Raw genomic sequence first — 15,712 nt, 5'->3', positions numbered from 1 at the left:
AATTCTGGCCAAGAGCATTTCTTTGGAAGGGAGCATCGATATAAATTTGGATTGCCTGAAAATGATGATTGAGTAAATATTGTCATGTGTCCTCCTTGTGGTATACTTCCTGAAAGGTTGTTATTGGAAAAGTTTAGAGCTCCCAAATAGCTCAAAGAACCACGATTTGAAGGAATTTGTCCAAAAATAGTATTTGTGAAAAACTCCGTTGATTCCAACAAACTCATTTGTACAATACTATTTAAAATAGTATCACTGAGATTGTTCCATGAAAGGTTGAGCAGCTTCAACCCTTTCAACTTTCCCAAATCATAAGGAAGGGCCCCATTAGATTGATTTTCTGAAAGATCTATGGATGCCATGGAGGGGAAAATATATGCATAGTTTTCATCTCTGCCTTTAGAATCCATTCTTATACATGTAGTTGCTCGGTGGCAAGATGTATGGAACCCTACTTAATTCCTGATTTGGTTCTACCAAGATTGCTTGTAAATGTAAAATGCCATGTGGAATAAGCCTTGAGAAACAATTTGAAGAAAGGTCCAAGATTTGAAGGCGTTTCAGTTGCACAATTTCTGTAGGAATTCTACATTTAAAATTATTCTTCCTCGTTGATAGCACCCATAGCTCTGAAATGTTTCCTATTGACTTTGGAAGTTGACCTTTGAATAAATTTTCTGCCACATCCAAATAATATAATCTTGTACAGTAGAATATGGAGGGAGGGAATAATCCACTCAACTTGTTATTCTTTATCACTAGTGACTCTAACAGACTTAGCTTGCCAAATTCAGATGGCATCATTCCTCTCAAATTATTATCTCCCAAATTCAAGACTTTAAGGTTAGAAAAATTGGCTATGCTTGGAGGGATGCTTCCATTCAAATGATTATGTGCCAAATTTAATATTTCCAGGTCAAGACAATCATGGAATATTGGGGGATTGTTACTTGTTAGTGAATTTTTGTTGAGTGACAACACTTCCATCCGAGATGACCAAATTGATGGTATCTCTCCGCATAATGCATTGTTAGATACGTCCAAGAAAGCCATTTCCTTCCAAGATGAAGTATTTAACAAAAGGCGACCTTCTAGATGATTGTCATAAGATTGATGATCTGAAGACTCATGTCCTACAACCAAGAGGGAATTTCTCCAACAATATTATTGTCAACTAACTCCAAGTGATAAAGTTTTAACTGTGTTGAGATCTACGATGGGATTTGACTATCCATCTTACATGATATCATAACTAAGGTACACAATTGGAATGAAGGAATCCAACTGGGGCTCTAATTAAATATGCAATTGGATAGGCTCAGATGCTCTAATTTTCTATGGTTGTGAAAGAAAGCCTCTGAAATTATCTGACCGCCATTGAACATGAGGGAGAGTTGCTTAAGTGAAGAGGGCAGCGTTGAGGAAGAAATGCTTTGATTGAATGAATTTCTCTTATCAAGGAGGCGAGTAAGGGAGGAGAGGTTTGAAAATGAGGAGGGAAAAGTTCCATTTAGCTAGTTGTAAGACAAATCCAAGAATTCCAATGAAGGGAAATCACCCAAGGACTCAGGGATACAATCACTCATGTGATTCGAAGAAAGATCTAAGTACTTTAGAGAAGATAGATTGGAAAGAGAAGAGGGATTGGCTCCTATCAGCTTATTATAAGAAAGATCTAACAAAATTAGAGAAGAGAGATTAGACATAGAAGAGTGAATGCTCCCTGTGAATTGATTAGAAGAAAGATCTAAGCTATATAAAGAAGACAGATTAGAGAAAGAAGATGGAATGCTTCCTGTGAGATTATTTTCAGCAAGATTCAAATGAGTTAGAGAAGACATGTTTCCAAAGGACAATGGAATGCTCCCACTCAAACTATTTAAAGGTAAATGTAGTCCTGTAAGAGAAGAGAGTTTTCCTAAGCAGTGAGGAAGAGTACATGTTAATCCATTGCCAGTGAGGTCTATGGTTGCAAGATAAGTGAGGGTGCACAAGCTCTGAGATATGACACCTACACCAAAGTGTTAATATCGCACCAGGGGTTTAGTTTTATTTAGATTAATTTTTCATTAGTTTATTTTCTTAGGTTTTTCTGTTCCGCTAGTTTTGTATAACAGTTTACAACTATTTTTGCCTCCTCTTTATATCTGCTTCTTTATTTTATTTTGGATAACACATTTTTTGCGGGAATACAAATTCTATTCAGATTGCCATTCTTTCCATTTTTTTCTATCTGCTAACAAAGATTCCAGATTGTTATTTTCTACCTGGGCTATCAGTGGTATGAGAGCTTTGGAGTTTGGAGTATATTTTTATGTGAAGCATTTGAAGATTGCAACTTTCTATAGAATCAAAATAGAGAAACAAAAATTGATTCAGGTGAAATCAATTTATTTATTTTTACAAGAATTTTATATCTTGTTATATTTGGTAAAGTTTGGCAAGAGATTTTGAGCAATCCTATAAATTTGCAAACTGTGCAAATTCTATATACATTTATTTTCAATTTACAATGTAGTCTATTGTTTCATTGATTGGGGAAATATTAACCGGAAAAGATACTTGGTTGGAATGGCATAGAAAAGTGAAAAATACATTATTTTTTAATGATTTATGATATAAAATATGTGATGGAGATACCCAACCTACAAAACCAATAGATGTTAAAGAAAAAGAAATTTGGAATTATAAAAATTTAAAAGCCTTGGCTTTGATAAGAGCTTCAATTAATGGAGATGTATATCGTCATATACAAGGAAGCAAATTTGCTTGGGAAGCCCTTGACAAGTTAAAAAATTTATTTGATTCTAATCCAGAATTAGAATTTATTTAGTTACAATTAAAATTGTTCAATCTTGAATTAAAAAATGGTGATGTTATGAGTTTGGCTTCTGAAATTAGAGCCATAAAACAAGATGTTAAAGTTGTTGGTGGGAAAGATGATATTTATCTCACTGCTTTTATTAAGGCACTCCTTCCAACACATTATACTTATCTAGAGTCCCTTCAATCAAGTAACCAATTGAAAACCATTACTTTTGATTTATTGGTTGAAAAGTTGGCTAAACGTGAAAAAGCTTTCAGAAGAAAAATAGATAATACTAATGAAAATGTTTGTTTTTTTCACCAAGAAAAACCTCTAAATAAGAGCTCTTCAAGAGGAGGTTATAATGATAGAGGCAAAGGTAGAGGTCAATAGAGGAAAAATGATAATCAAAATGATAGGAAATATTTATATTGTTAAAGATGTGGTAGAAAAGGAAGTCATGAAGCACATGAATGCAAGCTTTCATGGGATAAGATAGAGAGTTTTAAAGAAAATACTTTCAAGTAAAAAGATAAAACAAAATTTTATAATGATGATAAACATTCAAATGATAAAATTCTAGGAGCGGCCCAATTTGCTTGTTAGAGTGATGATGATCAATATGTGCTTTATGTTTCTGACTTTGCATCTAATTCCTCATGGTATGATTCTTGGATCTTAGATACTGGAGCCACACAACATATGACATTCCGACATGATTACTTTTTGCAATTTCATGAAAGTGCATGTGGTCCAATTTATTTAGCCGATAAATCAAGTGTCAAACCTATTGGAAAAGGAACTATTCAATTTAACTTGTGTAATCTTCCAAACTTTGTGCTTCATGATGTATTGTTTATTCCTCAATTGCAACATAATTTGTTATCACTAGTATTGATTCGACAACAAGGCTACTGTATTCTGTTAAAAGATGGGCAAGTTGTTGTTAGAAAATAATCAAATAATCAAGTTGTATTCACTGGATGTGAGGATGGGAGATTATTAAAACTAAATGGCACTTCTTCTTTTTCTAAATTTTTTGCATATCTTACTGAAGAAGGTAGTCTACCTCATGTTATTTTATGGCATGCAAGACTTGGGCGTATTGGTTATGAAAACATTCATATCCTGCAAAAGAATGGTGTTGACGGCTTACCTGTTTTACCTAAAATAAAAAAATTCTTTGCCTTTTATACACTTGTGTACAATAACAATCCTATAACTCAATAGTCACATCATTCCACTAATATACCATTCATAATGGTTCATTAAAATTTTAAAATTTAAAAGGATTGTTTTTACACAAATATACATATATTTATTTCTTGTCCTTATTGTCATCAAGATAGCCATTAGGGTAGGAGCTTGTTAGGGGTAAAAACGTATGTTAGTACGAATAATAATTATAAGTGTGTTATGTGTGTTTATGTGTTTCTATTTCCGAGAGGTTCTCGTCGGGTAGTTGGGAGTTGGTGACGGTTGGCAACTTGCCCAACTGTCGGGTCTATATATTGTTTGGTTGGAACCTCAGCAGGGGGATCATGTATGGACAATTCTGGACATTGGAATAAAGATATAACTTTCTGGTCTAATTATTATCATTTGTCATTTATGTTATGATGTATAATTGTTATGTTCCATGAATACTTGGTACATGTAGGAAATACTGTGTTATCTGATTATTCACCAACTATACATTTAGGACTAAACATTTTGGCGTCATTGCCTAAATGAACCTAGAGATAACCATGGCGGCAAGCGGAAGCAATTAGTGGGTCGACCATTTAACCAGCAATTAATTGTCGTGGACAACGACACACACGAAGAGAGTATTGTGGAAGAGGAACAAGAGGATCAATTGATGACAGACTTGGTGGAGTTGTGGGACGTGTCAGTCATGCAGTACGTATGACGAGAGGCTCAGGAGAGAGCCATCTCCGAAGGTACGGTACATGGTGAACTCACCATCAGCACCCCTATCTTTGACCTACTCGGAAGTATTCCAAGTTTACTCGCTAGGAATTTGATTACACTTCAAGACCAAAGGGAGGAAACGGCAAAGGAACTTTGGTGGCAACAAGTTCTCCAATGGTAAAAGGAACGAAGTCGTAGGGAGGAAGACGAGAGGGAGGCCAGTCAGCGTTGTACCTCTAGCACTTGATGCCCCTACGACCGAACAAAGACAGACATACCACTGCTACTGAAGGAGTAAAAAAGTGAACTGTATGACGATCTCTCCGCATAAAAGAACAAGCCGACAAGAGACGGTGACTAAGAGAGGTTTCTGACTTGAGGAGTCCGAAGAAACACAACAGAAGTCGGAGTGTGAGTCAGAGTCGTAGTCAGGAGAGGCAAAAACCGTGTACATGGAAGGAGTTGGCCAAGGTCGCCAGGAACCTACCACTTCCAGATGTAGTGGAGGAAGACCTCACCGACCAGGCCCCACACTCGATGTCAAGTGAAGAAGACTCCAGAACCGAATCACAAAGCACCCAATCAGAATTTTCTAAACAAGGAGAGGAGGCGGTATGAGACCTGCACGAGGAAATCACCACTATTTTCGAAGCAACATTGTCTGGCATTAAAAACCTTTCCTTGTCGGAGGGCATCAAAATAGGAAGATCGAATCCGGAAACCCCAGGAAGGAGGGACTATAGAAGTAAAGGTGACCAAAGCCTGGTTGGCAGGGGCTCAACCAGACCAGGAGCGTATGGTACCCTCCGGACATATAGTACCTTCCCGACATATAGCCATTTCTAGGCACTACATAAAACCACATAGAAAAGAACGATGACACACACCCTGGAGAAACAAAAACTCCCAAAATTCATGGGCGTCGGGTCAGAGGACCCCATACAAAATTGCAAGACATGCGTCACCATCTGGGAAGCAAATGGCCAGGACGACCGGGACTACTGAGTGAAGGCATTTCCGACCACTCTGCGAGGAATAGTTGTTGACTGGTACACAGACCTTGATGCTCAGCATAAAACATCTTGGAGCAATCTGAAGAAGGCCTTCGAGGAAGAATTCAAACTCCTATGGGATGACAACGAGATTGTGGCAGAAATTTACAACACCAAACAAGGAAAAAATGAAAGTGTGCGTGCATATAACAGAAGGCTGAAGGAATTGCTTAACAAAATGGAGAACCAGCTGGCAGATGGCCTCAAGAAGTGGTGGTTCGTGGAAGGATTGGTGCCATCCCTGAGAAGGATGATGAAAGTAGTCCCTCCGCCATCGTACGATGAAGCATACAACCACACCATGGATATTGAAAGTGAAAACAAGACATCTCGGGTGAAGCGATGGACCAGTGATGGTGACAGCATGAACAAAGATAGTGACAAGGGAACCAAAAACATGCAAGCACTCCAAAAGGATATGATGAGGATGATGAAGGAGTTAAAAGGTGACAAAGAAAGTGGTAGGGAAGGAAAAGAACTATGGTGTACTGACTGCAAGACTAAAGGACACACTAAAGGAAGTTGTCCCCGTAAAGTTTTCTATGACATCTGCCAAGTAATGGGACATTCCACTAAGGAATGCCCGTACAACTTGAAAGCATGGAGCACACAAGTGCTCTATGCCCAACCCGACCAAGCCACACCACCGAAGCCAACAACAAACTCTGACGCCTCACCTGGAGGGTACATAAATAATCGGGGTAACAACAAATCCAATAATAACACACCGAGGAGTAGAATTCAATACGACGGGAAGGGACGACCCATGATTCAGTGCAGGAAGTGCAACGAATGGGGTCACTTTGCCCAAGAATGCCAAAATGAAGGTGATGTAGGAAGTTTGTTGTGCAGATGGTGCGGTCCAGGAAATCACGAGGACATAGATTGTCCAAAACAAAAAGGGGCGAACATGCTCGATGTGGAGGGATCAAGAGAAGATGTACTGGAAATCACAAGGTTGCAGAACAAGAAAGCCATGTACCCAGACCCTCGCACAGAAAAAGAAAGACTCCAGGAGGCAAGGGCAGATATCAAGCGGGTGATGGTTGGAGAGCGGAGGGCCTCGCACCTGGCTGCTGATACACCAGTCCGGTCGGAATCAGAGAAGAATATCATCAAGCAAATGTTACAAACCACAATACCCGTACGGGTGTCGGACCTTCTACAGACCATGCCATAGTTACGGATGGCTCTGACAAATGTAACTAGGGACACTACCATCAGCCAGGGACACCAAACAATGACAAAGTCTGGTACGGACCCGATGAAGGGATTCGATGTGGATGCCATGAACCCTATGCTACTAGCGGTGGGCGTCGGATGGAAACCAGTAGTGGTAGAGATGGATATATTGGGACAAAAGCTGACAAACACCATTGTTGATGGTGGGTCCGAAGTCAACGTACTATCAAAGGAAACTTGGAGGAACCTCGGCAAGCCGACTCTATGGCCACCAACCTTCCACCTAGTCGATGCAGATCAGCACGACATCAAACCCCTTGGCACCCTCATGGCCAAAAGGTGGTAATTGGGACACAACACTTCCTTCTAAATTTTGTAGTCATCCCTCTAGAAAGGAAAGCGTATGACACTCTTCTAGGAAGGGGGTGGCTAATCATGGCCAAAGCCAACCACAACTGGAAAAGGAATATGCTTTCAATTGAGAGTGGCAGTCATAAGTATGTAATTGATCTAAGGAACCGGTCCATTAGCGAAGAACTCACGTCATCGGACTCTGACTCAGAAGATTCAAATAGATGGGAGTGGAGTTCTGTAGGAGATAGAGGAGGGAAAGAACCTGACGAGGAAGGAGTGTTGGAACTGGATGAATGTTCCGAGGATGGAACCAGTTCACTGGCAGGACCTTTTCATTGGCAAATGGAGGACTACAAGGTCTTCCACCCAGAGTGTCACATGCTTCAAATATGTGAGATAGGAGAATCAAGCGGCGAGATGGAAGAACAATCCTTTTCCCTGGAGTGCAGTAGATACCAAGAGGGAATGGTACGGATGGACAACACGCCAACCCATCGGTTTGAATGGGATAAACCCATCAAGTACGAGGAAAGGGATGTGAAAAAAATCAATCTAAGCAAAGACGAGGACCCGCAGGTGATACTTGTAGGGGATGACCGGAACCCCATACTAGATCACTCGTACGATGTACACCAGTTGAGGGAGTGTTTGAGTTTTCTGTATGGCATACAGTCGGCAAAGATGTGAGATTGGCATAGCCCGTACGATGTACAACCTGCAAGAGGAGGAATACCATACGGCGGAACATTGCACCCACAGGAAACTAAGTCATACAATCTTGTACAAATAGCAATGGATAAAGGAGAAAGATCATACGGTCAGAAAATAGACAAACCGTATGTGCAGGATCCATACAATCCCCTCCTTCACGGTGTTTGTACATGCAGGGAGCGGTTGTATGAAAAGTTTGAGGGTATCTATGTAGAGATTTGTGCCATCCATGTGAAGCTGAGTGAAGAGTTGGCACAGGTTGAAGAGGTCGTACGACTAGGGAGCGGAAGTGCATGAGTTAATCTGTACAGTGTAGAGGCAACAATCGATCCACTGGTCCGTACCAATATGGCAAACCAGACAATGGTAGAGGAGGTCACACTAGGGGAAAATGAGGTCGCCATACAAGTAAATTGTACTAGTACGACATGTTTAGGTACTGGTACGACGAGCACTAGTATAGTACTAGGTATTGGTGCAATTCCTCTAGGAATTGGTACGTTTCTAGCAAGAACTAGTACAGTACTAGCATGTATTGGTATGGCGGGTGCTAGTACGATAGGTTCAGGTACTGGTACGATGATCACTAGTACCAGGTTGGAAGGACAACTTCTAGCAGAAAGAATAGCTAGCCCAATGGGAGATGTACAACCAGTGGGGGTGTTGTTCCAGAAGACTGGAGAGGGGGAACTGTCAGCACAGCGACGAGTATCGTTGCCACAGATCAGTTTCATCGTACTTGCAGCAGGAACAGAAACACAGAAACTAGTACGGTGGCAGCAGAAACTGGTATGGCGGCAGCAGAAACTAGTACAATGGCAACAAAAACTGGTATGATGACAACAGAAACTAGTACGACGGCAGCAAAAACTGGTACGGTGTCGACAGAAACTAGTATGGTGTCGACAGAAACTGGTACAATAGCAACATAAACTAGTACGGCAGTAGCAAAAACTAGTACGACGATAATAGAAACTGGTACAGTGGCACTAGAAACTAGTACGACGGTAGCAGAAACTAGTACGGTGTTAGCAGAAACTAAAAATGGTACGACGACAACAGAAACTAGTACGACGGCAGCAAAAACTGGTATGGTGTCAACAAAAACTGGAACTGGTACGGCGATAGTAGAAACTGGTACGACGATAATAGAAATTGGTACGATGACACTAGAAACTAGTACGATGGCAGCAAAAACTGGTACGGTGTCGACAAAAACTAAAACTAGTATGACGGCAGCAGAAACTGGTAGAATGACAACAGAAATTAATATGACAGTAGCAGAAACTTGTACGGTGTCGACAGAAACTGGTATGGTGCCAATATGTACTAGTACGACAGAAACTGGTACGGTGCCAACAAGAACTGGTACAATGGCAACATGTACGGGTATGACAGGAATTGGTATGGTGCCAACAGGAACTAGTACTGTGCCAACAGGAACTAGTATGGTGCCAGTAGAAATTGGTATAGTACCAGCAGAAACTAGTACAGGTGACTTGGAGGCAGAAACCGGTACGGTACCAGCAAAAACTGGTACGAGTGACTTGGAGGCATTAGCAACCCAAGTGGCGATGCTCACTTCATAGCTGGAACAAAAAGATTAAAAGCTATTGGAAGCTTCTCACATGGTAAAGAAAGCTCGGGAATGACAGTTGATGGCAGAAAACAACCTGAAACTCCAGGCCAGACAACAGCCTCCTACCGTGACCACTACAGGGATGCCTCCTCCCTCTTCTTGGTCTTAGCTATGTTTTTCATTTCAGTTTCTCTTGTCGGAGTCATCTGAAAGACGACTATGTTTTTTGGGGGGCTAATGTTAGGGGTAAAAACGTATGTTAGTACGAATAATAATTATAAGTGTGCTATGTGTGTTTATGTTTTGCTATTGCTGAGAGGTTCCCGTCGGGTAGTTGGGAGTTGGTGACGGTTGGCAACTTGGCCAACCGTCGGGTCTATATATTGTTTGGTTGGAACCTCAACAAGGGGATCATGTATGGACAATTCTGGACATTGGAATAAAAATATAACTTTCTGTTCTAATTATTATCATTTGTCATTTATGTTATGATGTACGATTGTTATTGTAGACACCTAAAATTGTCATGTCTAATTAAATAAATATTTTATTTATTTAATTATCTAAGCTTAATTCTTCTATTAATTAAATAAATCTTTATTTATTTAATTAATTCATTTATCCTCTTCTAGCTTTATTTCTCATTTAAATAAATACATTTATTTATTTAAATTATCCTTTTCCTAAATTAAATAAATATCTTATTTATTTAATTATCCCACTCCTTCTATTAATTAAATAAATCTTTATTTATTTAATTAATTCATTAGCCTTTTCTACCCATGACACATGTCATTCATCTCTTAATTCATACACTACCTACCCCTTTCATTATTTTATTATTTCTTTTTCCTACCCTCTAATCATAGTCGACCTCCTTTTACACCTCTCAATCTTATCCCTCCATTTCATATGGTGTCTTCTATTTAAGGAGATGCTTCCTTCATTATCAAACCCTAATCAATCATCCTAATCACTCAGGCTAATCATTCACTGGACTACACTACGATCCTACTTGCAACCACATTCCGTTCTTTGTTGAGCTCTTGTGCACATAAAATCTGAAAGCAAATATATCAAGCAAGATCAATGGAGATAGGAAGAATGGAGATCAAAACCCTTTTGGACATGTGATGGTATAATCTTTGTGATTTCATTTGATTTGCATTGTCTTAGGTAATCTTCATATGTTATGGTGGATCTTTGTTGTTGTTAGGCTAGGGTTTTGTAGTTGAATTCATTTAGCCTTTCAATACTGTTATTATTGTTATCCATTTTCACCATATACATTTTGGCATGCCCGGTGGGACTCTTGTCCCTTTTGCATTTAACTTCCTTGTTGCAGATTTTGTAATGTGAAGTTGCAGATCCGACGTTTTCGGCAGCATTTTGATATTTCTGCGTCTGCGTATTTTCGGATCGCGTTTTTGATTTTCTGGCGCGTCTGTGACATCTGGAACCGCATCTGTGTTTTGGGCAATATTTTATTTTTGCAGGTTCAGGAAAATGTGTCTGTGTTGTAAAGTCGCGTCTGCGATGATTTTATCCGCGTCTGTGTCCAGGAAGCACGTCTATGTTCTGTAGGCACGTCTGTGCTCCACAGAACTGCATCTGTGTCACCCAGGCGCATCTATGTTGAGGGTAACTATGTATGTGTTTACCAGTTTCAAAATTTTGGGTTTTTCATTGATTCAGTTTTTCGGATTTTGCATTTAGGGTTTCAGATCTGGTTTATTTTGAGCTAATATTTTCAAATCTAGCTAATGAAATTGGTGTAGCTTGTCTTGAAGGCTAAATCATTTGATTGAAGGCCCCTATTTTCACAAAGTCTTTTAGGTTTAAAATTTACCTAACTTGTGTGCTTGCAGGAAGGGGTGATTATTTGAAACAATCCAAACTACTAACAACTCTTTGTTGCAGGTCCTTGGCAAGGGTTTTTGGATTTTTAATGTGTGCCTTGTTTTCATAGACTAGCAAACACTTCCATTGGTGCACTAAAATTAAAGCATTGTCTTTTGTGTCTTGAGCAATAGGCTCTTTTTTTGTTTAATCTTTAGAGGGCCTGTCTTCCCATGTGGTCATTAGGACTACTAGTGAGAAGAGAACGACCCAAGTGGTAGCGAGGAAAACCCACCTCATCCGAACCACTATAAAAAAAATGTATTCATGGTGAAAACTATGGATAACATGTGCTGATTAGTTCATACCAACACTATGTCTCCCCATGAACCCGTTTGATCAAATTTATTTGATCATTTGTAGGGCGTAACCCCTACCGACTGGGAGCCTTCTGTATTTATAGAGCTGAAAGTGCTGCATGTATGGCCACATTAGCGGATGCCCTTACTAGCACCTTTTTGTTTTAGAGGCCCAAATCCTTCTAGTTGTTGGGGCAGGAGGTTGGACCTCTGGTAGCAGCCCACACACATACGGTTCTTAGTAGAGATACAAAGTTCACCACAGGGAGTTTTCGTGGGGAGTGATGCTTGGCTGGCCCGAGAAGTGAGTGCCGAGGGTGGAGCCAGTGAGGTCAAGCATCTAAGTATCCGCTCTGAATAGCGTAGCCTTGGGGGTAAAGCCCCATGTGGAATCAACAACTATTGTCTTGGCCAGCCATAAGAATTGTGCTTGACTTATGTTAAACGTTCAAAACATTCAAGACCAAACAGCAAAACATTGTGTCTTTGTGTCTTCAAGTGTATGCAAAACATTTTTACATCAAACAACATTGGAGTCATTTTTGAGCCTAGACACTTGCAAACATTGAGTCCTTATCAACACTGTGTCCTCTTGTCACGAAAAATAGTCAAACAGTCAAATTTGGTCACAACAAAACGACTTCACAGATTGGAAAAAATTGCATAAATTTTACAGAAACGCGTCTGTGTCGGGCATAATAGTGTCTGTGTTGTCTAGCCGCGTCTGTGAAGGGAAAAATCACATCTGTGTTCCAACAGTCAACATTACATTTGGCAAACAAAAAAATCTTAGAAGCGCGTCTGCGTTAAACAGAGCCGCGTCTGTGTCGGGAAACCGCGTCTGTGAAGCATACAGGCGCGTCTGTGTCCAAAATTGAAAAACTGTTACAGTCCAGCAAACAAACACAGTTAGTTTCAAAATTATTGAGCTTCCTAGGTCATTTCTCTAGGGTTTCATTTAGCATTCAACCTGTCTTTGGGTCTCACAAAGTCCATCATTGCTCCACATCTCACTTTACATTCACAATTGTCTAAACTTGAGTCAAAAGGTCACTTGCTTGTCCTCATCATACTTTGTCAACACTCTACATACAACAACACTTTGCTAAGTGGTCCCTCATCAAGGTTTCTTACCTTTGGGTCTCATTTGGTCTTACTTAGAGTCAAGGTCAACTTACCTCATCAAGAGAAACTATCCTCTCTTTGGAAGTCACACCTACTCTACTACATACATACTTGGTCTTACACTTTGGACATTGCAAGTACACTTCAGATTCATTTACATTTCATCCAACTCTTGGTCTTCCATACTCTTTCCATTTTTCATCTAGTCTCACACATCTTGGTCAATACCTAGTTCATGGTTGAAACCCGTCTTCAAAAATCTAGGAGAGAAACTAAAGAGGCTCAAGAGTTCGCAAACATGAGTTCTTATGAGTATGACAATGAGATATTTTTCAATTCGGATCATACTACATTACCTGACATGGATGCCTATAGAAACATTCCAAATGTTGAGAACATGGACACTACAAACAACAATGCTATACACAATGACAATGTGGACAACTTTTCTGTACATTCAGCAGATGTGGAAGAATCCATTATGAATCCCCATTTCAATCGATTGGTTGAGGAAATAATGAGGAGGGATAGACAATACTTTTTACAAATGATGGCACAAAGTGGAGCCAAGATACCTCATGATTTTGACATGTCTCAAATAATGGAAAATCAACCTTTGCAACAACCTCACTCCAACATGGATCAAAGGAGACCTAATAGTGGAGGAAATAGAGGACCATATATGGTACCTGAATCACCATCAGCTTTGCTTCAAAAACTAGAGGTCCCACATACACATGGTCAAACATATGATACTCACCTTCGCAGACTATTATGGAAATCTTATGGAGAAAAATATGCTCAATCACATATCAATGCTAAGGATCAACCACCAAAGCAATGGGATATGCAAAGGCATGCTCAAAATTTGGACACAAGGAAACCCCTTGTCAAATTTGGGGGCAATACAATAGAACATGACATGCCTGTAGAGTATGGTATACATGCACAAAATAGATATGGTGTTCCTCAACATGAATCTATACCAAGTGGTCCACATATACAGCATCACTATAGACCTCCTCCATATGAACATGTGTATGATCAATATCATCCATATATGCAACATGCTCCTCCTCCAATTGGTGCCTCAAGCATGGGGTATGGTCCAAGAAGTCGATCTCCACCTAAGAGCAATTTGGAGCAACAAATCAGGGAATTACAAAAGAAAATGGAGGACATAAATGCACCAAAGCCAACATACACAATGAGAGACATATGTTCTTATCGATTTGACAAGAGCATTCCAATGCCTCCTTTTCCTACACACTTTGTGACGCCTAAATTTGATAAGTATAGAGGAAAAGGGGAACCTAAGGCACACATAAGACAATTTTTCACAGCTTGCATTGAGGTAGTAGCAGAAGAGACATATTTGATGAGATTATTCCCACAAAGCTTAGGTGATCAAGCTATGGAATGGTTCTCCCAACTACCGCCTGGTATTAAGTCATGGGGTGATCTAGCAGAGGCATTCATTCAACATTTCTCTTACAATATAGAGACAGACATATCAGTTACTGCTTTGTGCAACACTAAGCAAAAAGATGGAGAGTCTTTTGCATCATTCTTACAAAGATGGAGACATCTAGCCAGTAGATGCTCTTGTGAAATTCCACAAAAACAAATGGTAGAGATGTTCACCCAGAATGTTAACAAAGACATTGGCTATGATCTAAGGAAAGCTTGTTTGTCCACCTTCAAGGACGTCATTGAAAAAGGCTTAGCGATAGAGAAGGTCCTAATTGAACAAGGAGTCATTAAGATATTCAAGGAAAACAAAGATGACTTTAAAGGAAAAGACAAGCCAAGATTTTGGAATAAAAACAAGAACACAGTCAATGATGGTGTTGTTGATCCCAACACAGTGTGACCCAAATTCATCTTTTCAGGATCAAGTTCTACAAACAATCAAGTGAATACTCAAACAACTTCCAGATCACGAAGGAAGTACACTCCATTGGGAGAACCACTTGAGTCAGTTTTCAAGAAGTTAGTGGCAAACAAGGTGATCACAATTCCAGATTTCCTGCCATATGAACCAAAGGTCAAACCAAATTGGTGGAATGATGATGAATATTGTGAATTTCATAAGAGCAAAGGTCATAAGACAGGAAATTGTCATCGACTGAAGAACATCATACAAGATCTCATTGATATAGGTGACATTGAGATTGAGGGACATTCGTCTAATCAAGAACATGAGATGTTTAAGGAACCATTCCCAAAACATGACAAAGGAAAAGCTAAAGCCACAGATGATCAAACCAATTATACCAGAGCATCCTACAACTATGATTCAACTATCAATCACATATCGATGGACAATTACGTCTCTACTATTATCATCAAGGATAAAGCATCTGAGAATTCTACTCAGAAACCCAAGATTGTCCTAAAAGGTGTTGGATCTTCTTCGGAACCTACCTCTGAATGTCATGTTACAACTCGCCGAAGTAAATTCACTTTGCAAGGTGCTCCAACTAAAAACACTGCTTCTTCATCAACCAAACCTGAGTATGACCTTGTAGAACAGCTAGGGAAGACACCCGCGCTCATCTCCATTCTTGAGCTATTACGCATATCTCCCGTACATAAAGCCATCCTTGACAAAATCTTGAGAGACACCGTCGTTCATACTAATCTAAACGTGGACCAGTTTCAAGCCATGATGGGATACCTTTCCATTCCACACTCCCTTACATTCACAGAAGCAGATGACGCCTCTGTAAGTCAGCCACATAATGCACCATTACACATTGAAGCCTTCATACACAAACATCGAATAAAA

At 39.8% G+C, this 15,712-nt stretch overlaps 1 protein-coding gene across 1 annotated transcript; it reads left to right on the top strand.

Annotated features, from left to right (window-relative positions):
• Window positions 1–8,367: 8,367 nt before the first annotated feature.
• Window positions 8,368–9,608, top strand: LOC131857952 (uncharacterized). Its single transcript, XM_059210747.1, has 3 exons — window positions 8,368–8,587; window positions 8,692–8,892; window positions 9,004–9,608. The coding sequence occupies exons 1-3, from the start codon at window positions 8,368–8,370 to the stop codon at window positions 9,606–9,608; spliced, it is 1,026 nt and encodes a 341-aa protein (XP_059066730.1).
• The last annotated feature ends 6,104 nt before the right edge of the window (window positions 9,609–15,712 follow it).

This window comes from Cryptomeria japonica, chromosome 8 (assembly GCF_030272615.1).
Source record: "Cryptomeria japonica chromosome 8, Sugi_1.0, whole genome shotgun sequence".
Classification (NCBI taxonomy): domain Eukaryota; kingdom Viridiplantae; phylum Streptophyta; class Pinopsida; order Cupressales; family Cupressaceae; genus Cryptomeria; species Cryptomeria japonica.
Note: the sequence above shows the minus strand (reverse complement) of the source record. Positions and strands in the feature narration are given on the sequence as shown.

Coding starts and splice junctions, on each gene's coding strand:
- LOC131857952 (XM_059210747.1), top strand. CDS start 8,368: ATGGCAAACCAGACAATGGTAGAGGAGGTCACACTAGGGGAAAATGAG. Junction 8,588..8,691: donor TGCTAGTACGATAGGTTCAG/GTACTGGTACGA, acceptor GTGTTGTTCCAG/AAGACTGGAGAGGGGGAACT. Junction 8,893..9,003: donor TACGACGGCAGCAAAAACTG/GTACGGTGTCGA, acceptor AAACTGGTACAG/TGGCACTAGAAACTAGTACG.